At 72.2% G+C, this 20,968-nt stretch overlaps 6 protein-coding genes across 12 annotated transcripts; 3 read left to right on the forward strand and 3 right to left on the reverse strand.

Moving 5' to 3' along the window:
* Positions 1-2: 2 nt before the first annotated feature.
* Positions 3-4,302, forward strand: GPT (glutamic--pyruvic transaminase). 2 transcript variants are annotated; one of them, XM_051828705.3, is made up of 12 exons: positions 3-1,419; positions 1,794-1,959; positions 2,076-2,165; positions 2,247-2,355; positions 2,450-2,583; positions 2,680-2,923; positions 3,054-3,133; positions 3,205-3,341; positions 3,419-3,593; positions 3,683-3,838; positions 3,925-4,037; positions 4,126-4,302. In XM_051828705.3, the coding sequence occupies exons 1-12, from the start codon at positions 1,376-1,378 to the stop codon at positions 4,214-4,216; spliced, it is 1,539 nt and encodes a 512-aa protein (XP_051684665.2). In that variant the 5' UTR covers positions 3-1,375; the 3' UTR covers positions 4,217-4,302. The 2 variants fall into 2 exon arrangements, with proteins under 2 accessions (XP_051684665.2, XP_051684666.2); XM_051828706.3 differs by having other exon boundaries at positions 3-940.
* A 416-nt stretch (positions 4,303-4,718) lies between these two features.
* On the forward strand, positions 4,719-7,620 carry SLC33A2 (solute carrier family 33 member 2). Its single transcript, XM_051828713.3, has 5 exons — positions 4,719-6,712; positions 6,790-6,937; positions 7,024-7,148; positions 7,217-7,326; positions 7,403-7,620. The coding sequence occupies exons 1-5, from the start codon at positions 6,022-6,024 to the stop codon at positions 7,574-7,576; spliced, it is 1,248 nt and encodes a 415-aa protein (XP_051684673.1). The 5' UTR covers positions 4,719-6,021; the 3' UTR covers positions 7,577-7,620.
* Positions 7,608-13,431, reverse strand: RECQL4 (RecQ like helicase 4). Of its 2 annotated transcripts, XM_070075689.2 has the most exons (22): positions 13,107-13,427; positions 13,008-13,041; positions 12,824-12,921; positions 12,481-12,666; positions 11,763-12,389; positions 11,543-11,690; positions 11,361-11,459; positions 11,173-11,265; positions 10,997-11,089; positions 10,789-10,925; positions 10,505-10,588; positions 10,255-10,437; positions 10,001-10,180; positions 9,791-9,932; positions 9,454-9,704; positions 9,095-9,386; positions 8,889-9,018; positions 8,631-8,800; positions 8,375-8,555; positions 8,144-8,303; positions 7,920-8,028; positions 7,608-7,837 (listed from the first exon to the last, which is right to left on the reverse strand). In XM_070075689.2, the coding sequence occupies exons 1-22, from the start codon at positions 13,347-13,349 to the stop codon at positions 7,713-7,715; spliced, it is 3,765 nt and encodes a 1,254-aa protein (XP_069931790.2). In that variant the 5' UTR covers positions 13,350-13,427; the 3' UTR covers positions 7,608-7,712. The 2 variants fall into 2 exon arrangements, 1 of the variants encoding a protein (XP_069931790.2); XR_016236646.1 differs by lacking the exons at positions 7,608-7,837; positions 7,920-8,028; positions 8,144-8,303; ... (2 more) ...; positions 8,889-9,018; positions 9,095-9,386 and having other exon boundaries at positions 10,255-10,394; positions 13,107-13,431.
* LRRC14 (leucine rich repeat containing 14) lies at positions 13,351-16,502 on the forward strand. Its single transcript, XM_051828707.3, has 4 exons — positions 13,351-13,432; positions 14,549-14,901; positions 14,991-15,575; positions 15,665-16,502. The coding sequence occupies exons 2-4, from the start codon at positions 14,573-14,575 to the stop codon at positions 16,230-16,232; spliced, it is 1,482 nt and encodes a 493-aa protein (XP_051684667.2). The 5' UTR covers positions 13,351-13,432; positions 14,549-14,572; the 3' UTR covers positions 16,233-16,502.
* Positions 16,503-16,627: 125 nt separating this feature from the next.
* Positions 16,628-19,692, reverse strand: LRRC24 (leucine rich repeat containing 24). 5 transcript variants are annotated; one of them, XM_051828709.3, is made up of 5 exons: positions 19,560-19,692; positions 18,401-18,732; positions 18,009-18,287; positions 17,716-17,884; positions 16,628-17,554 (listed from the first exon to the last, which is right to left on the reverse strand). In XM_051828709.3, exons 2-5 carry the CDS (start codon positions 18,590-18,592, stop codon positions 16,674-16,676), a joined length of 1,521 nt encoding a protein of 506 aa, XP_051684669.3. In that variant the 5' UTR covers positions 18,593-18,732; positions 19,560-19,692; the 3' UTR covers positions 16,628-16,673. The 5 variants fall into 5 exon arrangements, with proteins under 5 accessions (XP_051684669.3, XP_051684670.3, XP_051684668.3 ...); XM_051828710.3 differs by having other exon boundaries at positions 18,401-18,655; positions 19,560-19,691; XM_051828708.3 differs by having other exon boundaries at positions 18,401-18,768; positions 19,560-19,691.
* C6H8orf82 (chromosome 6 C8orf82 homolog) lies at positions 19,249-20,964 on the reverse strand. Its single transcript, XM_051828720.3, has 3 exons — positions 20,638-20,964; positions 20,398-20,446; positions 19,249-20,314 (listed from the first exon to the last, which is right to left on the reverse strand). The coding sequence occupies exons 1-3, from the start codon at positions 20,809-20,811 to the stop codon at positions 19,869-19,871; spliced, it is 669 nt and encodes a 222-aa protein (XP_051684680.2). The 5' UTR covers positions 20,812-20,964; the 3' UTR covers positions 19,249-19,868.
* Between the last annotated feature and the right edge of the window lie 4 nt (positions 20,965-20,968).

The following is a 20,968-nucleotide window of genomic DNA, read 5'->3' on the forward strand; positions in this document are numbered from 1 at the left end:
ACGGAGCCTTGTTGTGTGTCTCACCTGGGCCACCGTCCCCACAGTGGGAGCAGGTGTGCTGCTCAGCTGGGCACGCCCGTCCCAACGAGCTCGGGAAGCCTGTGGGTGCGTGCCGGGGCCCGCACGTGGCAGTCCCGGCGCTCTGGGAGGGGCCCACAGCCCTGTGCAGGAAGCCTCAGTGCTCCCCTCCTGAGTCCTGCCTTCCGGAAGGAGCAGGGCGCTTTGGGGGGCCACTCCTTGGGGACCAAGGCTGAGGGTGGCCGTGCCAGGGGGCGGAGACCCCAGCCTGGAAGGGGAGGTGGTTTTCCCAGGACTGCTGGGCCCGAGCCAGAGGGGCAGAGCAGGCACAAGGCTGGCATTGCACACTTCCCTGGGGGAGGGGGCGGGTCCGTCGTCGCTGGCGTGTCGCCCTGATCCTGGCTGCCAGCTTCCGCCTGGGGTGGGACAGGGGACAGGCAGTTGGCCACTTGGGCTCCAAGCTGGCTGGGCACAGTGTGCCAGAGTGAGAGGGGCCCCTAAGGGGTCTCAAGAGGGAGGGCTGAGGGCACTGCCAGTTCATGTCCATGGCGGTAGCTTTGCACACCCGCCGGTGCCGGGGGGCATGGGTGTGAGCTACTGGCCTCTCCCCCCGTCCCCTGCTGGGCACTGACTGGGTCAGCCCAGTGTCCTGAGGGCCCGCCCTTCTCCTGGCACAGTGGTTGGAGAGCTGCTGTCCTTAGGTCTGGGGGAGGGCCAGGAGCTGGCTGCCGGTTAAATTTAGTGTGTGGGGCGGTACAGCTGCCCAAGGTCCACCTGCCTCGAGGCTGCCACTTGGGCCGCACTGCCGGGAGGCGGGCAGGGGCTGGCTCTGCCTGGGGCTGGGCCACGTTAACCTGTGCTCCAGCCCGAGGGCCAGCTCTGCACGGGGAGGCTGTGGTGGCGGCAGGGCGGAAAGGTGCAGGTGAGAGACAGGTGGGCCAGCCCCGCAGGGAGGGATCCTGACGGCCTCTCTCCGCCGGCTCCAGGCGCCGGCCTCCTGACCCTGCTGACCCTCCTGTCAGGCGCCTGGCTGTGCCATCCTGGCTGTGCCCTGGGCCTCTGGAGGTGGGGCTCCGAGGACCTATCCCGGCAGCTTCCTGCGCGCTCCACCAATCAGGGGCAGGAGAAGGGAAACTTGGGTCACCTCTGGCCCCGGGTGTGGCCCCAAGGGCAGCCCCAGGGTGGAGGCCCCGGCGCTCCAGGCCCTTGCAGTGCTGCCTGGGGGACCAAGGTCCAACCCTGTGCTCCTGCAGCCTCTGGTGTGGCTGCCAGCTCCTCACCCCCTCCCCCAGTGCCCCCAGGATTCCTAAGGCTTGGCTCAGTTACCTAGGAGACGGGTCTGCTGGCCCCAGCAAAGATGGGGTTGCCAAGAGGACTAGGCCTCGGCCGGGCCCTGCTGGGGTAAACCTCCATCCTCCCTGGACCCGCTGGGCCCGGCCCCCACCCCTCAGCTGTGGCTCCTCGGCTGTCCCTACCCCCCATGTGGGTCTCCTGCTCCCCTGCCCCGGGGATGCGGGGCGGGCACTGGGCCTGGCGCCAAGCCCCGCCTGCCACCTCACCCACTCCCTCTGGCTCCCTGGGGCAGAACTGCGCCCTGGCGGATGGGGTGGGGCCAGGCAGCCCCAGCCCCTTCAGCCGGGCTCCAGCAGAGTGGGCGCCCCTGCCAGGCTCCCACCCTCCCAGTCCTGGCCTGCGGAGCCTGTCAGACAGCCGCCACTCTACCCACTTCTTGGTCCTGCTGCCTTCTGAGCTGCCTTCCCACCTGGTCTGAGCAGAACCATGGCCTTGAGAGCAGGTGACCAGAGCAAGGTCGCAAGATGTGGGCTGAAGGAGAAGGTGCTGACGCTGGACACCATGAACCCCTGCGTGCGGAAGGTGGAGTACGCCGTGCGCGGCCCCATAGTGCTGCGCGCCTTGGAGCTGGAGCAGGAGCTGCGCCAGGTACGGTCCTGGGCCCCCGCTGCTGTGCTGGCGGCGCCTGGGCCCCAGGCTCGGCCCGGCCCGGCCCAGGGGTGCACGGGGCTGTGGGGTCCGACCTGCCTGCTTCCCGCTCCCAGGGTGTGAAGAAGCCCTTCACCGAGGTGATCCGCGCCAACATCGGCGACGCGCAGGCTATGGGTCAGAAACCCATCACCTTCCTGCGCCAGGTGAGGCTGCTGTGCGGCCGCTGCCCCCGCCCGCTTGCCCGCCCTGCGCCCTGCGCCCGCGCTCAGCGCCTGTCCTCCCAGGTGCTGGCCCTGTGTGTCAACCCCGACCTCCTGAGCAGCCCTGACTTCCCCGCTGACGCCAAGAGGAGGGCAGAGCGCATCCTGCAGGCGTGCGGGGGCCACAGCCTGGGTGAGGGCTGGTGCCGCAGGGCGGTCTGGGCGGGCAGGTTGCGGGGCCTTGGCCACCCTCACGGGCCTCTGCGTCTCGCCCCGGCCCGGTCCAGGAGCCTACAGCATCAGCTCTGGCATCCAGCTGATCCGCGAGGACGTGGCCCGGTACATCGAGAGGCGCGATGGAGGCATCCCCGCCAACCCCAGCAACATCTTCCTGTCCACGGGCGCCAGCGACGCCATCGTGGTGGGTCAGGCCAGGGGGACACGCGCGGGCGACCCGGGGCAGGGCGTGGGTGCGGCCCGGGGCCCGCCAACCCCGCCTTCTCCCCTGTGCCCGCAGACGGTGCTGAAGTTGCTGGTGGCCGGCGAGGGCCGCACGCGCACGGGCGTGCTCATCCCCATCCCGCAGTACCCGCTCTACTCGGCCGCGCTGGCCGAGCTGAACGCGGTGCAGGTGGACTACTATCTGGACGAGGAGCGAGCCTGGGCGCTCGACGTGGCCGAGCTGCGGCGCGCGCTGCGCCAGGCTCGTGACCGCTGCTGCCCGCGCGCGCTCTGCGTCATCAACCCTGGCAACCCCACCGGTGCGCCCCGCCCGCCCTGACGTGCGCCCTGCCCCGCACGCCCAGTCTCTCCTCGCTCCGGCCCGGCCCGGCCCGGCCCCGACATGCGCCCTGGGCTGACCCTGCGCGCGCTGTTTCCCCCGCACCCCAGGGCAGGTGCAGACCCGCGAATGCATCGAGGCGGTGATCCGCTTCGCCTTCGAGGAGCGGCTCTTCCTGATGGCTGATGAGGTGCGGGCGGCAGCGAGAGCCCGGGGAGGGTGGGCTGGCCGCGGCCCCGCGTGACGCCCGCCGCCCCGCAGGTGTACCAGGACAACGTGTATGCCGAGGGCTCGCAGTTCCACTCGTTCAAGAAGGTGCTGGCGGAGCTGGGGCCGCCGTACGCGACGCAGCAGGAGCTGGCCTCTTTCCACTCGGCCTCCAAGGGCTACATGGGCGAGTGCGTGCGGGCCCGCCGGGGGTGTGGGCCGCGCCCCAGCTCAGCCGCCCTCCTCGACGCCCGCCCTCGCCCCGCAGGTGCGGGTTCCGCGGTGGCTACGTCGAGGTGGTGAACATGGACCCCGCAGTCCAGCAGCAAATGCTGAAGCTCATGAGCGTGCGGCTGTGCCCCCCGGTGCCGGGCCAGGCCCTGCTGGACATGGTGGTCAGCCCGCCTGAGCCCTCCGACCCCTCCTTCGCGCAGTTCCAGGCGGTGAGCGGGCGGGGGCAGCAGGCGGGGGTCGGGAAGACGCCGTGCCCCCCGGCCTGCTGCGCTGACCGTGGGTCCCTCCGCGGCCGCAGGAAAAGCAGGCGGTGCTGGCCGAGCTGGCGGCCAAGGCCAAGCTCACCGAGCAGGTCTTCAACCAGGCTCCGGGCATTCGCTGCAACCCGGTGCAGGGCGCCATGTACTCTTTCCCGCGCATGCAGCTGCCCCCGCGCGCCGTGCAGCGCGCCCAGGTGGGCCGGGGCCGGGCAGGGGCGGGGCTGGGCGGGGGCGGGGGGAGGCCGAGGCCCTGCCCCCTGACCCGCACTGGCCTCCCCAGGAGCTGGGCGTGGCCCCCGACATGTTCTTCTGCCTGCGCCTGCTGGAGGAGACCGGTATCTGCGTGGTGCCTGGGAGCGGCTTTGGGCAGCGGGAAGGCACCTACCACTTCCGGTGAGGCCCTGACTCTTCCCCGTGCCCCCGCCACCCCCCCCCCCCGCCTCGCCTCGCCCCGCCCCGCCGCTGACGCCGCCCCTTTCAGGATGACCATCCTGCCCCCCATGGACAAGCTGCGGCTGCTGCTGGAGAAGCTGAGCCAGTTCTACGCCAAGTTCACCCGGGAGTACTCTTGAGGGGCCCGGCCGCACTGGCCGCCTGGGGGCTGGGCACCTGTCCTGTGGGTCCCCAATAAAGCACGCGGCAGCCTGGCCCTTCGGAAGCTGTGTGGACGGCTCTGCGTTGTCCATCCTGCCTGTCTCCGGCCCGCGGCGGCCACCTGCCCTCCTGGGCTGGGTCTCCATCGTGGCCTCACATGAAAACCAGATGCCCAGTGAGGGGTGCACAGGCAGTGGTGCGAGACCCCCGGGCAGCACAGCCATTTCCTGAGGGAGACGCAGGTGTGCCGGCCTGCCACCTGCACCACGGGTGCCCCACGTCTGCATCATCTGGCTCATGTGTCATGCTTGTCACATCTGTATCGTGTGTGTGTTTGCCTCGTCCTGCCATCTGCATGATGTGTGCCTCACGTCTACCTCATGTCTCCTGTTTGTGGCATGTCTGTCCCATGTGTGCCTCAACTCTGGCAGCAGAGAAGTTGGCTGGACAGGGTGGCCAACCTGACAGGGACTTGACTTGCCTATATATATATAGTTTACTTTATTTTTTATTTTTTTGACAGGCAGAGTGGACAGTGAGAGAGAGACAGAGAGAAAGGTCTTTGCCGTTGGTTCACCCCCAGTGGCTGCTGCGGCCGGCACACTGCGCTGATCCGATGGCAGGAGCCAGGAGCCAGGTGCTTCTCCTGGTCTCCCATGGGGTGCGGGGCCCAAGCACTTGGGCCATCCTCCACTGCACTCCCTGGCCACAGCAGAGAGCTGGCCTGGAAGAGGGGCAACCGGGACAGAATCTGGCGCCCAGTATTTATATATTTTTGAAAGGTAGAATTACAGAGAGGGAGACAGAAGTCTTCTGTTCCCTTGTTCACTCCCCCAATGGCTGGAGTTGGGCTGATCCAAAGCCAGGCGCTCCATCTGGGTCTCCCCTGTGGCTGCAGCCCCACCCCCCCGCACTTGGGCCATCTTCACGGCTTTCCCAGGTGCATCAGCAGGGAGCTGGATCCAAAGTGGAACAGCTGGGACTCGAACCCGCGTCCATATGGGATAAAGAGCTGCAGGCAGCAGCTTCACTGGCTACACAGCGTCAGCCCCTTGGCTTGCCTCTTAACTAGAGCAACAGTGGTGGGCCCCACCTGGGGGGGCCGCAGGGGAAGCCCCCCAGCATCTGAGCAGGCTTGTCCTGGGGAGGGGCAGGCCTGTCCTCACCCTGGGACACAGGTGGGGGCCTACTGTGTGCAGGGACTTGGTCCCCACTGAGGGAGGGCACGTGGGCCAAGGACACGCCTGGAGGACAGAAGACCTGGTCAGCGCTCCAGCAGGGGCTGGGCTGGCTCGCAGCCTGGCGGGGGCGGGGGCTCGGGCTCCACCGCCATCCTGGCCGGCACAGCCTGGGCAGCAGGGGCTGCAGGGGTGCCCCGTCGGCTGGGCTGGCCAGGCGCGTCCGGCCTTGTGGCGGGACACAGGAGAGCGCCGTGGGCAGCACCCTCACCTTTCCCGCAGGCCCCTCCCTTCATCCCTGTGACCACTACCTCCGGGAGGGGCTAGAGCCACGAGCGCGGCCGCCGACCCCACGGGCTGCGGCGGGCAAGGACACGAGGGAGGACCTCCGGGCTGATTGTGCAGGGCCTCCACGTACGCGGGCTGGGCGGTGATCTCGCGGCGCCGGCCCCGCCCCCAGCCGCTTCCGGAAGCCGCGCAAGGCTTGCCGGGAGTCGCAGGCGCTCCTGAGCCGGCTCGCGTCCTTCCGGTCCCCGACGCCCCCGGCCCCAGCCCAGACCCCCATGCAGGTGTGACCCGACCAAGCCGATGGGCCCGGCCCGACCATGCGGGGGAAGCTGCTGCTTCTGGCCGGTCTCTACCTGGTGCAGGGCCTGCCCTACGGGCTCCAGTCCGGCCTGCTGCCCATCCTGCTGCGGGCCCGCGGCCTGTCGCTGACGCGCGTGGGGCTAGCCAAGGCACTGTACGCACCGTGGCTGTTCAAGCTGGCGTGGGCCCCGCTGGTGGACAGGCGGGGCTCCCCGCGGGCCTGGCTGGCGCTCAGCACGGCCGCCCTAGGCCTGGTGTGTGGGCTGCTGGCTGCCCTGCCTCCTGCCCAAGACGGCCAGGCTGCGATGCCCATCCCTGTGGCCGGGCTGCTGCTGTTACTGAACCTGGCCGCGGCGGTGCAGGACGTGGCCCTGGACACACTGGCCGTGCAGCTCCTGGAGCCCACGGAGCTGGGGCCCGGCAACACCGTGCAGGTGGTCGCCTACAAGCTGGGGGCGGCACTGGCGGGGGGCGGGCTGCTCGCCCTCCTGCCCACGCTGTCCTGGCCGCCGCTCTTTCTGCTCCTGGCTGCCACCTACTGGCTGGCCGCTGCCCTGGCATGGGCAGCCCCAGCCATCCGCCAGCGGCCGCCGCCGCCTCAGCTCGCAGAGCCACACCCCCTTGGGAAAGCCCCCCATCTCCTGCAGGGCTTGCTGGCTGTGCCTGGGACCATGTGGACGGCAGGTTTTGTGTCCACCTACAAGCTGGGTGAGTGAAGCCTCAAGTCAGGCGGCAGCACGGCTCCCTGTGGGGTGTGGGCTGCTGCAGCTCAGGGTCTCCCGCAGGCGAGCAGGGCGCCGGCAGCCTGCTGCCCCTCCTCCTGCTGGACCGCGGCGCCTCCGCCCCCGAGCTGGGGCTCTGGAACGGCGTGGGCGCCGTGGCCTGCTCCATCGCTGGCTCTGCCCTGGCCGGGGCCCTGCTAGCCAGACACTGGTGAGCGCCCTGGACAGCCCCCCCACCCCCGCCACCTGCTCCCCACCCCCCAGTGGCTCCATGTCCCCACCCCCGCCCCGTCCCAGGCGGCCGCTGCCCCTGCTGAGGTCACTGCTGCGGCTCCGCCTCGGGGGCCTGGCCTGCCAGACCGTCCTGCTCTTCCACTTGGACTCCCCAGATGCCAGCGTGGGCCCTGCCTCCGTCCTGAGAGGTAAGGGGCTGGCCTCGGGGAGGGAGGGCTGGGAGCCTGGGCCCTGTGACCAGTCCCCCCCCCCCCAGGTGCAGCCTTGCTGAGTCTGTGCCTGCAGCACTTCCTGGGGGGCCTGGTCACCACCGTCACCTTCACCGTGATGATGCGCTGCAGTCAGCGGGCGCCCAGGGCCCTGCAGGTGAGGGCGTGAGGTGGGGGCGCCCGGGGCCGCTGGCTGGGCAGCTGTGCAGGCTCTGACCCCGCCCCCACCACAGGCCACGCACTACAGCCTCCTGGCCACGCTGGAGCTGCTCGGGAAGCTGCTGCTGGGGGCCCTGTCTGGAGCCCTGGCCGACGGCCTGGGCCTGCGGCTCTGCTTCTCTCTGCTGCTCGCACTGTCGGCCCTGCCCCTGCTGGACCTTGGCCTGGCCCCCAGCACGCTGGCCTGAGCCAATAAAGCAGGGCGTGCCGTGGCCCGAGTGCTGTGTCTGGACGTGTTGGGTGCCTTTTATTCTGCACTTTGCAGCCTGCCTGTCCACCCGCCCCCGTGCTTGTCCCTGCTGTGCCCCCCCCCCCCCCCGGCAGTCAGCGGCACGGCGGCAGGAGCTCCTCTGTGGCCAGGCGCACCAGCCCGTGGAAGTCCAGGTGCAGATACTTCCTCCAGAAGCGCTGGTCCCGCCCGTACACCTGGGCGGGGTAGCAGGGGCTTCCTGCAAGGGAGGAGCGTGCGGAGCTGAGCTGGGGGCCGCCTCCGCCCCAGCCCCCGGCCCTAGGCTGGCCCTGCGCCCTCACCGATGCCGTGGAAGATGCGGGCCAGGGCCCTGCCCGAGAACCTCTCCTCGGGCCGCAGGGACAGGAGCAGGCGGATGTCGCGGCGGATCTGCTCCTCCCAGTCCTGCAGCTGCGGGCGGGCGGGCACGTCAGTCTCCCCAGGCCCCCTGGCACCGTGGCTCACACAGCCAAGGCCCTGGGTGGCCTGGGGAACCTGGAGCCAGGCTCACCCAATCTGGACTCACTCTGGCCTGCCCCAGCTCCGGTGCCTGCTGGTCCTCAAGTCCCAGCTCCTCGGCCTCTCCCCCTTCTTCCTCAAAGTAGCGGCCGAGCAGGGCCTTGAGCCGGGCGCTGCGCTCCTCGTCCACCTGCTCCAGGCAGGGCCCGCAGCTGGGGAAGGCCACGCTGCAGAGACAAGCCTGTCAGAACCGGGCTGCACAGCTGGCCCGTCCCCAGCTCTGGCCACTCTCTCCCACCTGCGAAAGGCCTGGAAGGTCTGGCACAGGCGAGCCAGGGCCTTGCGCTCACGGGCCTGCACACAGCCATACAGGAAGTCGCAGATCTGGTCCAAGTCCTCTGCCCTCAGGTCGCCGGGGCTCCGCAGGTGGAAGGCCGGCTCCTTGAACTCCACCAGCACACCTGTGCCCCTGGGTGCACCTGCCAAAAGCGCAGCGTCCCAAGCTGGCAGGCAGCAGGGCCTGGGCTGGGCTGGGCTGGGGGGGCTGGGCTCACCTCTCCTGGACTCTGGGTCCCACTGCAGCTGGCGGAGAGCCCGCTGCACAGAGGCCAGCTCCCAGCCGCTCGCGTCCACCAGCTCCTGCATGTCCAACTCCACAGAACTGCGGCTGTGCCTGGGGTCCTCAGGTGACCACTGGGCGAAGTGTGCAGCCAGAGGGGGACACCTGTGCCCGGGGTGGGGGGTGGGAGCACACATCAGACCAGCAGCCCCTTCCTCTGTCCCCGTCCCCAGCCTGGGGGGGGGGTGCTCACCTATGGGCAAGGGCCTGGAGCTGAGCGGGGCCCCCAGGGCAGCGCAGATGGCAGTGGGTGTGGGCGGCGGGCAGCAGCTCCAGCCAGTGCCGAGGGTGCAGCTCCAGGTAACACAGCAGAGTCTCTATGGCTAGGGCCAGAGCAGGGCTCAGGGCACACAGGATGGGGCCCTCCTCACACCCCAGGCCCTCCTCCGGGTCCCTCACCCTCCTCCGGCATGTCCAGTGCCTGCACTGTCTGCTGTGCTGGGAGCAGCCGCTCGTGACCAGAGCAGGCTCTCCTGCCGGACGCGGGGGCTGCCTGCTGGCCGTGGTGCCGCTGGGCCTCCTGGGAGGGGGGGCCTGCCGCGGGCCTCTCGCCGCCCACACCTCCCTCCTGGGCTGGGAGCAGCTGGGAGCAGGTGCAGGGCGCAAACGCCCACTGCACCAGCTTCTTCACGGCCAGGAAGTCCGTGCCGTCAGCGTGCACGTGTCTGCGCAGCTCCCGGAGGTCTTCACCCTGCAGGGGACAGTCGTGAGGAGCGGCCAGGGTGGCGGACACCCCCGCGGCCAGGAGGGGGACCAACCTGGGGCTGCAGGAAGAGGTGGCAGTGGGCAGGCTGCCCGTCACGCCCAGCCCGGCCCACGGCCTGCACGTAGCTCTCGACGCTCGGGGGCAGCCCCAGGTGCAGCACGGCCCGCACATCCGGCCGGTCCAGCCCCATCCCGAAGGCCACCGTGGCCACCACCACGCGCAGCTGGCCCTGCATGAACGCCCGCTGCACGCGCCGCCGCTCCTGGCTCAGCATGCCGGCGTGGTAGGCTTGGGCCACGGCCTCTGGAGAAGGCAGACAGGCAGCCGCTGGCACGAAGGCATGGGTGCCCAGGCGGAGTCCTCAGGGGCCCCAGCCCTGCCTGCCTCACCTGCGGGCCCCAGGCCCGGAGCCCCACGCAGGCAGGTTCGCAGGAGCGCGGCGATCCGCTCCGTGTCCTCGCGCCGGATGCAGTACACGATGATGGAATCCAGCGCCCGGAAGCGCTCGCCCTGCAGTAGCGTCACCACAGCCTGCGGAGGAGCAGTGTCAGAGCGGCCGCCTGCAGGGGCCCCGGGGCCCCTGGGCTGTGCACACCCACCTGCTCGGGGTCCCTGTCCATGGACACGGAGAGATGCAGATTCGGGGGGATGGCAACCGGCCCGCCGAGGCCCAGCTCCTCAGCCACGCCCAGGTGCTGGGCCACGTCACGGGCAGTGCTCCGTGTGGCGGTGGCTGTGAGGCCCAGGAAACAGCGCACGCCCATGCGTTCCCGAAGCACCTGTGCCAGAGGTGGGTCACTGAGCCCAGGTGGGCCCTGGTCCGCTCACCCACCCAGACCCGTCCGCGGCTCACCTTGCAGACGCGCAGGTAGCAGGGCCGGAAGTTGTGGGACCACTGGGACAGGCAGTGAGCCTCGTCGATGCACGCGAAGGCCACAGGAGGCAGCTGGGCGGCCAGGGGGAGGCCGGCAGGGCCCCCGGCCCCCACCAGTGCTTCGGGGGACAGCATCAGCACATGCACCTGGGCTGCGCGCACCTGAAGCCGACACAGTCAGGCGCGACCCGGGTGCCTGCCCACCGCTCCCCTTACACGAGGCGCCTACCTTTTGCAGGACAGACTCCCGCTGCTTCCTGGTCATGCCCGAGTGGAGGCAGGCTGCCCTGAGACACGGGGGCAGGCCTGACACCTGCAGATGGGGGCACAAGGCTCTCACGGGCCCCCCGTCCTCCCAGAGCCGCCTTGGGGACAGCACTGCTCCCTCGGGGGTGGACTCCCACAGGGCCAAGGCCAGCTGGGACCCTTGCAGCTCCTGTTGGGGGGTGTGGGTTTGGAGAGGAGTAGAAGCCCCTCGCTGGCGACGTGTGCTGAGGGGTGTGGCTCACGCACCTGGTCATCCATGAGTGACAGCAGGGGAGAGACCACCAGGGTGAGGCAGGGACTACGCCGGGCGAACAGCAGGGCCGGGAGCTGGTAGCACAGGGACTTGCCGGCCCCTGTGGGCAGCACCAGCAGGGTGGAGATGCCTGGGCAGACGAGGCCAGCAGTGAGGCTGCCGGCCTGAGCCCCTGCCCCAGCCGCCCGCGACCGTGCTCACCAGACAGGATCCGCATGACTGCATGCTCCTGCCCAGGGCGGAAGGCTCGGTGACCCAGCTCCTCCAGGGCCTGGAACACCTCAGCCGGCGTCTCTGTGGATATGCGTGCCGGTCACCACAACCTGCGTCGCCCCGGCTCCTCGGGAGGGGCTCTGGGGCAGGGGACACGTGCTTACCGGTCACCTGCCCCGAGGGCCCCGGGGGATAGAGTGGCAGCACGGCGGGAGGCACCTGCGGCTCAGGCTCCGCAGGTTTTGCGTCCTCGTCACCTGGGAGCCACACAGGAGGGAGCTGTGTCGTTGTGTGGGAGACCCCCCGATGGGCTGAGGTCACTCCAGTCACTGCGCACAGCTGCCCAACCCACCTGGGAACGGGCACTGGGCAGCTCGAGTCCTCCGGGCCACTTCCTCCACAGTGAGAGCAGGTGGGACTTCCTCCTTCCCCTGGAGGGCTGGGGCAGGGCCTGTGCCAGGTGGAGACCTGTAGGGCCTTTGGCTTGGGCCGCAAGTGCCCCCCAAAGCAGCACCGAGTGTCAGCCCAACTCACCCCCCGGTGTCGAGGCCTCAGCGGGCTGGGGGCACTGAGACATCCAGTGGCCGAACTGCCCACACCGGAAGCAGGAGTCCTTGGCTGCAGAGCTGGGCCTCCCCCCACCAAAACACTCCCCTTTCTTCTGCCACTTCTGCTTCCGAGCCTGGAGAGGGGCCAGCACGGAGGTCACAGCGGGGAGAGACGGAGGAGGGGACGCCCGCCCTGCCCGGCTCACCTGCTCGCGGAGCCTCCTGCCACGGAGGGCTGCGCCCCGCACGTGGCACTTCCGCTTCATGCTGAGCCGGACGTAGTTGCCCCTGTCCCGGACGCCCGGCCTGGGGGGGGCCCGCGGGGCAGCCGTGCCCTCCGCCTCCCCTGTCCAGGCTGCTGCGGCCCCGGCCCCCTCAGAGCGGGGGCCCCCTTGACAGCCACCCTGCTGAGCCTGGGCCGGGCCACCCCCAGGCTCCTCGCTGGGCCGGGGGCTGCCTGTGTCAGCCTGGGCCGTCTGCGGGGCTGCAGCCTCTGGCCCCTGTGAAGGTGCCTCAGAGGCAGCGCTGGGGTCAGGGCCAGCCTGCTCGCCCGAGGTCAGAGCTTGCAGGCCAGGCCTGCAGCGCTCGGGGGCCCCCTGGGGATCTGGGCCCCCACTGTGGCACCGCTGCAGCCAGCCAGGGTCCAGGGAGCCCAGCCGCAGCCTCAGAGACGCCCGAAGCTGCTGCAGCCGGCCTGGCCCTGGCGGGGGAGGCTCCTCGCGGACTTCCTCTGGAGAGGTGGGGGCAGCCGCTGGGCCGGGCAGCTGCGGCGCAGGCTCGTCAGGGCTGGGTTTTGGTGGAGGCCGGAGTCTGCGGCCAGGGGCGGGCCCAGCCTGGGGGAGGGAGGATGGACAATAAGCAGGCCCTCGGTGGGCCCCTAACAGCCAGGCAGGGCCCCAAGCCCCGTGCAGGAGATGCGCCCACCGGTGAGAGCTGCGAGGGAGGCTGCCCCTGGCCACTGGGCCGGCCCATCCCGCCCCTCAGCTGCAGGTTGGTCTTGAGCCTCTTCCCGTAGTCCTGCCCAGGCTCCTGGCTCCGCCCTGGGGCAGGCTGGGAGCTCGGGGCCACAGCCCGATTCAGGTGGGGGCCCCAGCAGCTGGACTCCGGGGCCTGCAGGAGGAGACAGGGGCGCGGGGCAGGGCAAGGGCTGGCTGGCGTGGGGGCCGCAGGTGGCCCACCGCCCCCCGGCCGGTTCTGTGTCCCAGGAGCCGCGTCTAGGCTGCGGCCACACAGCCGACAGGGAGGCTGGGTGACGGGGCTTGGGTACCTCCTCGGCCGCCGCAGGGGGCGACTGCGCGGAAGTGCGGGGCTCGCCGCCGGCCTGGCTCTGGGCCTTCTTCAAGACGCGGTACCGCCTGTAGAGCGCTGCGCGGGCGGGCAGGGGCCGAGGTTAGGGTGCGGCGCGGGGCCTCGGCCCCGGGGCCCGCCGCTCCCGGCGCCCGCACGCTCACCGCGGATCTCCTCGGACGCCGCCGCCACGTCCTCCTGCGGGAGAAGCGCGTCAGCCACGGCGTCGCGCCCGCAGCCCCCGGCCCCTCGGCGACCCGCACCTGGCCGGGCCGCCTCCCGTGCTGCCGCCAGAAGGCGCGCTCCCACTCCTGCAGCCGCATCCGCAGCCCCCGCAGCCCCTCCATGGCGCGCGCCGGCCGGGCCCCCGCGCCCCGCGAATCTCCCGCGGCCAGGGCGACATCCGGCCGCTGGCCAATGGGGGCGCTCGGCAGGGCCGGGAGGCGGTCGCTGGGCGGGATCAGCCAATCCACCGGGAGCCGGCCAATGGGCGGTGCCTGCGTCATCGCGGCGCGCCACGGCGCGGGGCGGGTCGCGGCAGAAGGCTGAGGCGGGGCCGGCGGCGGCGGCGGCGGCGGCTGTGGGGCCGGTGAGCGCGGGCTGCCGTGCGGGGTTCGGAGCGGGGCGGCGCGTGCCCCGGGCCCTGCTTGGCCGCGAGGGGCGTGGCGGAGGCCCTCGGGGAGTCCTGTCTGGGCCGCGCGGCGGCCGACGCTCCGAGTCCTGGGCCGGGGCCGGGCATCCAGGCGCTGCGGCTGCGGGCAGGGAAGGCTCCAGCGGCCCCCGGCGTCCGACAGGGCGGCCGTGGACCCCGGCTGGCGGCGCTCCGGTCCAGAGGAGCAGGCTCTGCCGGGGAGGCGGGGGTGGGGAGCGCCTCCCGCACTGTCCTGGGCCCCGAGGAGCCGGGCGGGGGCGTCTCGCCGGGACGGAGCGGCCTCGGAGCCCGGCGTTCGCCCCGGCCTCTCTGTTTCTTTCGTGACAGGGGCGCGGGGGTCCCGTCAGTGAGGCACGAGCCGTCCTCGCGAGATTTGATCACGAGCAGAGCCGGGCTGAGGGTGGGCTCCCGCGGGACCCGGTGCCTGTTTGTTGGTGGGCAGGGCGCCGGGGCCAGAGCGCCCTCCTCCCGCTGCCGCGAGCCCCACGCGTGGGGTGACCTTGGGCAGGGCCCGGGCCTTGGCTTTCCAGCCTACGGAGGTGCCTGGCGCAGGTGTCCTGTGGGCTCGGCCCGGGTGCCACCGTGGCAGCTGTGTGTCTGGCCTGAATCTCGCAGACTTAGGCCTTGGCCTCCACGCTGGTTCCCCCGGGAAGAGAGAAATGTGTGGACACGTGGCGAGGACTTTGCAAGGCGGGAGCATTGGGGTCTCCGTGCCTGGTGACACCGCGTGGAGGTTCATAGCCGCGTCATGCGGGCTCGTGGTGCTCTGGGCCTCGGCCCTCCTGCCCGCCCTGGTGCTTGCTGCTCTCCCTGTGCCTCGTGGAGCCCACGGGCCTCTCCCCCGATGCCCGCGAAGGCCAGGGGGAGGGGCTTCTGTGCTGTAGGCTTGCGAGTGCCCATGGCGGTGGGGGCGGGGTCCCGGTGTGTGCAGGGCCCGGCCCGCGCCAGGCCCCTGGTGGCCGCTCCCGCTAGCTGCTGACTTCACCGGGCCTGGTGTCGGGAGGGGACAGCCGGCCTGCAGCTTCGCCTTCCCCACTAAGGCCTCTCCTGCAGGTGGCACCTGCCGGGCCCGGCGCCATGCACACACTCGTGTTCCTGAGCACGCGGCAGGTGCTCCAGTGCCAGCCGGCTGCCTGCCAGGCCCTGCCGCTGCTGCCGCGCGAGCTGTTCCCCCTGCTGTTCAAGGTGGCCTTCATGGACAGGAAGACGGCCGTGCTGCGCGAGCTGGTGCGCTGCTGGCCTTTCCCGCTGCTCAGCTTCCAGCAGCTGCTGCAGGAGTGCGCCCACTGCAGCCGCGCCCTGCTGCAGGAGCGGCCCAGCACCGAGAGCATGCAGGCCGTCATCCTGGGGCTGACCGCCCGGCTGCGCGCCCCCGAGGCTGGCGCCGGCACACAGCCCCTCTGCAGGTAGGCTTGCTGGGGCAGGGGCGGGCACCTTGCTGTGGCCCCGAGTGGCTGCCGGGGGTGTGAGCACTGCTCTCACCCCCCACCCCCAGGAAGCACGTGCTGCGGGTGCTGGACATGACGGGCCTCCTGGACGACGGCGTGGAGCAGGACCCCGGCACCATGAGCATGTGGGACTGCACCGCGGCCGTGGCCCGCACGTGCATCGCCCAGCAGCACGGTGGGGCTGCGCAGCCGGGGCCGGCCCCCGTGCCCGTGGAGGTGCGTGTGGACCTGCGGGTGAACCGGGCCTCCTACGCGTTCCTGCGGGAGGCGCTGCGCAGCAGCGTGGGCAGCCCGCTGAGGCTGTGCTGCCGGGACCTGCGGGCGGAGGACCTGCCCATGCGCAACACCGTGGCCCTGCTGCAGCTCCTGGACGCGGGCTGCCTGCGCCGCGTGGACCTGCGCTTCAACAACCTGGGCCTCCGCGGCCTGTCCGTCATCATCCCGCACGTGGCCCGCTTCCAGCAGCTGGCCAGTCTGCGGCTGCACTACGTGCACGGGGACTCGCGGCAGCCTTCCGTGGACGGCGAGGACAACTTCCGCTACTTCCTGGCCCAGATGGGCCGCTTCGCCTGCCTGCGGGAGCTCAGCATGGGCTCCTCCCTGCTCTCCGGGAGGCTGGACCAGCTGCTCAGGTGAGCAGGCCCCGCCCCCCGCGCTCTCCCCGGGCCCTGCGGTGACCCCTCCGTGGCCTGTGACCCCTCCGTGGCCCGTGTCCCCGCAGCACGCTGCAGTGCCCCCTGGAGAGCCTGGAGCTGGCCTTCTGCGCCCTGTTGCCTGAGGACCTGCGCTTCTTGGCACGGAGCCCCCACGCCGCCCACCTGAAGAAGCTGGACCTGAGTGGCAACGACCTGTCCGGCAGCCAGCTGGCCCCCTTCCAAGGCCTGCTGCAGGCGGCCGCGCCCACGCTGCTGCACCTCGAGCTGACCGAGTGCCAGCTGGCCGACCCTCAGCTGCTGGCCACGCTCCCCGTTCTGACCCGCTGTGCCAACCTCCGCTACCTCGGCCTCTATGGCAACCCGCTGTCCATGGCTGGCCTCAAGGAGCTGCTGCGGGACTCGGCCGGGCAGGCCGAGCTGCGCACCGTGGTGCACCCCTTCCCCGTGGACTGCTACGAGGGCCTGCCCTGGCCGCCGCCGGCCTCCGTGCTGCTGGAGGCCTCCATCAATGAGGAGAAGTTTGCCCGCGTGGAAGCCGAGCTACACCAGCTGCTGGTGGCCTCGGGCCGCGCCCACGTGCTCTGGACCACAGACATCTACGGGCGCCTGGCCGCGGACTACTTCAGCCTATGACCGCTGGGCTCGGGGAGAGGCCGGCTGGTGCCATGGCTGCCATGGCTGGGGCCATGAGGCAGAGGCGCTGGTCTCAGGCGCCGCGGGGTCGGCCTTGCTCCTGGGTGCACCCGCTCCCTAATTGGCTGACCCGTGGGCCCCAGGGCCGGGCCTGGCCGTTCTAGGGCCCTGGACCCCTCGGAACTCCTGGCCCCAGCTGTGCGCAAACTCCGTGGGCTTTGGGCGGGCGGATGTCACCGAGGTCCAAGAGCGCAGTGTCTGGAACTCGCATTTGTGGCTGTCCTTTTGTGCCTCGTGGAGAGTGACCGCCCCCCTGCTGTCGCCCTCCGCACGGCCGCCCCTTCCCCTGGCTGGACCAGCGCAGCGCCCTCGCCCCACACACGGCCAGGCGCTCGTTACGGCTTCCACCTTTACTGAGCGAGCGTGCGCCGGGGCGCGCGCTCAGCAGCGGAGCTCGTAGGTGCGGCGGGGCTCCTCGGCCGGGCCGGCGAAGAGCGGCTTGGAGCGGTCGATGACGAACATCGCGTGCCCGCGCTCGCCGCGGAGCTCTTCCAGCTGCGCGAAGCTGCAGGGCCCGTCCGAGTAGTCGTTGACGAACAGCGCGCCCTCGCCCGGCGGCCCCGCGGCCTTTTTGCGCCGGCGCCGGCGGCGGCAGATCATGGCGGCCAGCAGCAGCGCCGTGAGCGCCAGCAGCGCTATGGCCGCCGCCACGGCCGTCTGCGTGGCCAGGCCCAGCGCACGGAAGGCCATGCTGCCCGCCTCGGGCGGCGGCTCGCGGCCGGTGGGGCGCGCGGGGGCGGGCGGAGGGGCCGCGGGCCGCGGAGGCTGCGGCCGGGACGCGTTGACCAGCAGGCGGAAGGGCATTCGGGCGGCGCCGCCGGCATTGGCGGCCTCGCACTCGTACCGGCCGGCGTGCGCCAGCGTGATGTTGGTCAGCAGCAGCACGCCGCTGCCCGTGTCTGGCACCGCGCCCGCGCCCGGCTCCGTGCCGTCCACCCGCGCCTGCGCCTGCGCCGGCGGCAGGGCCTCGCGCGACAGGGGTGCCTTCCGCCAGGTCACCAGGGGCTGCGGGTAGCCCGAGGCCTGGCAGGCGACGCGCAGGTCCTCCCCCAGGTTGGCCGTGAGCTCCAGCGGCTCCACGTGCACAGAGGGTGGGATGCAGACGAGGCTGTTGCCCGACACGTCGAGGAGGCTCCGGAGCGCCAGGCGCGGGGGCTCGGCACACACGACCCTCTTGTCCCTGGGGCCGAGCAGCCGCCGGCCGCCCGCCTTGATCCACGCGCCCAGCCAGTGCAGGGCACAGTCGCAGCGCCACGGGTTCTCTGCGGGCAGAGCAGGACCGACGCTGAGACCCGCCCTGGGAATGCGCCCCCATCCTGATGGCCCCCCAAAGCCCGAGCCCCTCAGTGCTCAACCAGCCCTGCGACTCCTCCCTCTGCGGGCAGGCAGCCATGGCACGGACCCTCGGCCCCAGGACACGCACCTGTGAGGCGCAGGACTTGAAGGCTTGCCAGGGGCTGCAGCGTCTCGCGGCTAATGGTGCCCAGCTGGTTCCTGCTGAGGTCCAGCAGGGCCAGCGAGGACAGCCCGGCCAGGGCCTGGTCCTCCAGCAGCTCAATGCTGTTTTCTTGCAGGTGCAGCTCCTGCAGTCGCTGAAACAGGAACAAGGCTCTGGGAGCCGGTCCCCGACCCGCAGCCCGGGGGCGCCGGGCTCTGGGAGCCGGTCCCGGACCCGCAGCCCGGGGGCGGGGCGCTGGTTTGGACGCTGGCGCTCACCGGCAGGTGCAAAAAGGTGAAGTCCACGAGGCGCGCCAGCTGGTTGCCGGCCAGGTAGAGGACGCGTAGCTGGGCCAAGCCCACGAAGGCGCCGCCGCGCAGGCCCCGCAGGCGGTTGCGGGTGAGCGCCAGTTCCAGCAGGCAGGGCTGCGCGCGGAAGGCGCCGGCCTCGAGGGCGCGCAGGCTGTTGTTGTGCAGGTAAAGGCGGCGCAGCGCGGCGAGCGGCGCCAGGGCGCCCGGCTCCAGGCGCGTGATGCTGTTGTCCTGCAGGAACAGTGTCTGCGGGCCGGGCGCGCCGCTCACCGCGCTGTGGGCGGCGCCCGTCCCCGCACCCCGTGGGCACTCCCGGCTCCACCCCAGCTCCAGGGCCGGCGGCCGCACGCGGTGCCCACCTGCGTCCCCGGGGGGATTCCGGGCGGCACGACGCGCAGCCGCAGGGCGCCGCACTCCACCGTGGCGCTGTAACAGCGGCAGGCGGCCGGGCAGCCGGCGGCGCGGGGCGGGAGCCCGCACGGCGGCAGCAGCAGCAGCGCCAGCAGCGCCAGCGCCCCCGGGGCCATGTCCCAGAGGCCGGCGGGGACCATGCAGTGCGCGGGGTTTCCGCAGCGCGGCCGGTCCGACTCGGGAAGTGACGTCAGCTCCAGAAACTGATGAATAAACGCCCTCACAAAGATGCGGGGATGTGGCTTGGGGGGGAGCACTCCGTCCTGGCCGTGCGGGGCCCCTGGCGGGTGGCGGGCGTACAGCTACTGCAGGAGGACTGGGATGGGGAGGGGGCTGTGGTCCTCGCCCTGAGGTCGGGCTCCAGCCCCCAAGTCCCTCACGGGGTGGGCGTGGCCTGCCCTCCGGGGAGGAGTGGGCGTGGCTGCGCCGGCGGCCATAGCACACCTGTGCCCGGCGAAGGTGGGTGGGGCTTGTCCTCAGGTAACTCGTAGGGGCACCCGGGCTGGGGCAGTCCGGGGAGCCAGTCCCTCGGACACGAGCCTCCCTGGCCGGCGCGTGGGAAAGCGGGGTCCCGGGGAAGCCCGGGTCAGCCCGGGTCTGAGCGCCCTGGGGCCGCCTCCTGAGCGGGCTCTGCGATTGGAACAGCGTTTTATGGCCTGCGGAGCGCAGCCCGCGAACCCGGGACTCCGAAGACGCACGGATTCAGTGCGGGCGCGCGGCGCCTACCGCGAAGGCGGGCGCTGTCGCCCGCACGCCGTGCGTGCCGCTCACGCCACTGAAAGCACCGGAGATGAGGTCAGCGCGCAGCGAAGTTTAATGGAGCTGCTCCGGCTCGGATACGGCGGCTTCCCCGTGACCAGGGTGTGCGGGCCCGGCCTCCAGCAGCGAAGCTCACGCAGGGGAGGCCCTCGCGTTGCGGGAACGCGAGGGGCGGGGCGTCGCGCGCGGACCCCGCGCCTCCCTGGAGCGCAGTGCGGGAGATGCGCCGTCCTCCTTCCCTGGCCCCGACCCCCACGGCCACCCGCCCCGCCAGGCCCAGGGAGGGCGTGGCCTCCGCGGCCCCGCTCCCGCCCCGCGCCCGGTGACCTTGGGTCGCGAGCCCCTCACCTGACGCTCCGGCAGCCGGCGGCTCCCCGCGGCGCTCGGGCGGCCCGCGCACGCGCGCCGGATCCGCGCCGCTCGTCCGGGGCTGACGTCGCGGGCACGGGCCAATCCCTGGGCGCTCCAGGCGGGCGCGGGGGGCCGGGCGGCGCGGGCGCGGGGAGAGGGGCACCGCCGGGCTGCGGGGCTGCGGCGGCACCACGGACAGCTCCGGCGGGATTGGGGCGGGGCGCGCCTCCGCGGCGCACGCGCGCTGGGAAAGCAGTCGGGGGCGGGGGGGCGCGGGGCGGAGGCGCCGGGGCCGCGGGGGTCCTCCTAGGCGGGCGGGTCGGCGAGCAGCAGCGGGGCCAGGTCCATGGTGAGGGCGAGGCGGCGGCCTTGCCAGTGGATGTGCGAGGGCGCGGCGGGGGCGCCGGGCGCGGTCTCGAAGGCGGCGCTGAGCTCCTGGGCCAGCGCGGAGCGCACCAGCCCCACGCCGCCCGCGCGCTCGGGCGCGGGGTGGTACAGGCGCCCGTTGGCCGCCAGGGGCAGCAAGCGCGCCGGCTCGAAGGGCACGGTCAGCGCCTCACCCCCGCCGCAGTAGGACAGGCGCGCGGGCCCGCGGCCCGGAGCCAGCAGGTGCGTGAAGACCACGGGCCGGTCGTCGCAGCGCAGGAAGTTGCGCTCTCGGCCGCAGGGCGACAGGAAGGGGAAGGCGGCCTCGTAGCGCCCGCTGCGGTTGGGTCTCAGGCGGGAGAAGAAGGTGACCAGGAACTGCGGGTCTGGGAGGACAGGGGCGCGTTCGCTCAGCACGCGGGCCCGGGCTGCGGGCCTGCGGCGGGGCGCGGCGGGGGCGCGGCGGTACCTTTGAAGCAGGTGGTGAAGTTCTTCATTTTGGAATCGTCCAGGAAGAGCTGCGGAAGGACGGGCCGCGGCCACGCGCGTTACAGCCGGGAACCGCACCTACGCCGCAGCCTGGCCGGCCGCGCTCCGTGCCCTGGGCCCCGCCCGCAGGTGTGTGGCCAGCAGTGCCGCCTCCTCCGCGAAGGCCGCCCGGCCCGCCTCCCGCCGACGGAGACGCGGCCCCGACCCCGACCCCGCGCACCTGCCCCTGGTGATCCACGTAGTAGAAGTACTCGCGCGTGCGCGGCTCGGGGCTCTGGCCCTGCGTGTAGGAGGCGCCCCCGTCCCTGCTGCAAGCCCCGGCCCCTCGTGACTGCGCCTGCACCCGCGCCCAGCTCCAGGCCACGGCCCGCAGCGCCCCGCACGGCGGCCACATCCTCCCTCCACGCCGGAAGCGGCCGCAGATCCCGCGAGGGCGGTGTCGCGCGAGCGCAGGTCCCCGCGCGCTTGGCCCGGCGCTCTCCGTTCCGCGGCGGCCGCGTTCCCGCCCCGCCCGCCCGCCGCCGCCGCCGCCGCCGCGCGAGTCCCGAAGG

This window comes from Oryctolagus cuniculus, chromosome 6, assembly GCF_051225735.1.
Source record: "Oryctolagus cuniculus isolate XC-2025 breed Fujian yellow rabbit chromosome 6, ASM5122573v1, whole genome shotgun sequence".
NCBI classification, from domain to species: Eukaryota; Metazoa; Chordata; class Mammalia; order Lagomorpha; family Leporidae; genus Oryctolagus; species Oryctolagus cuniculus.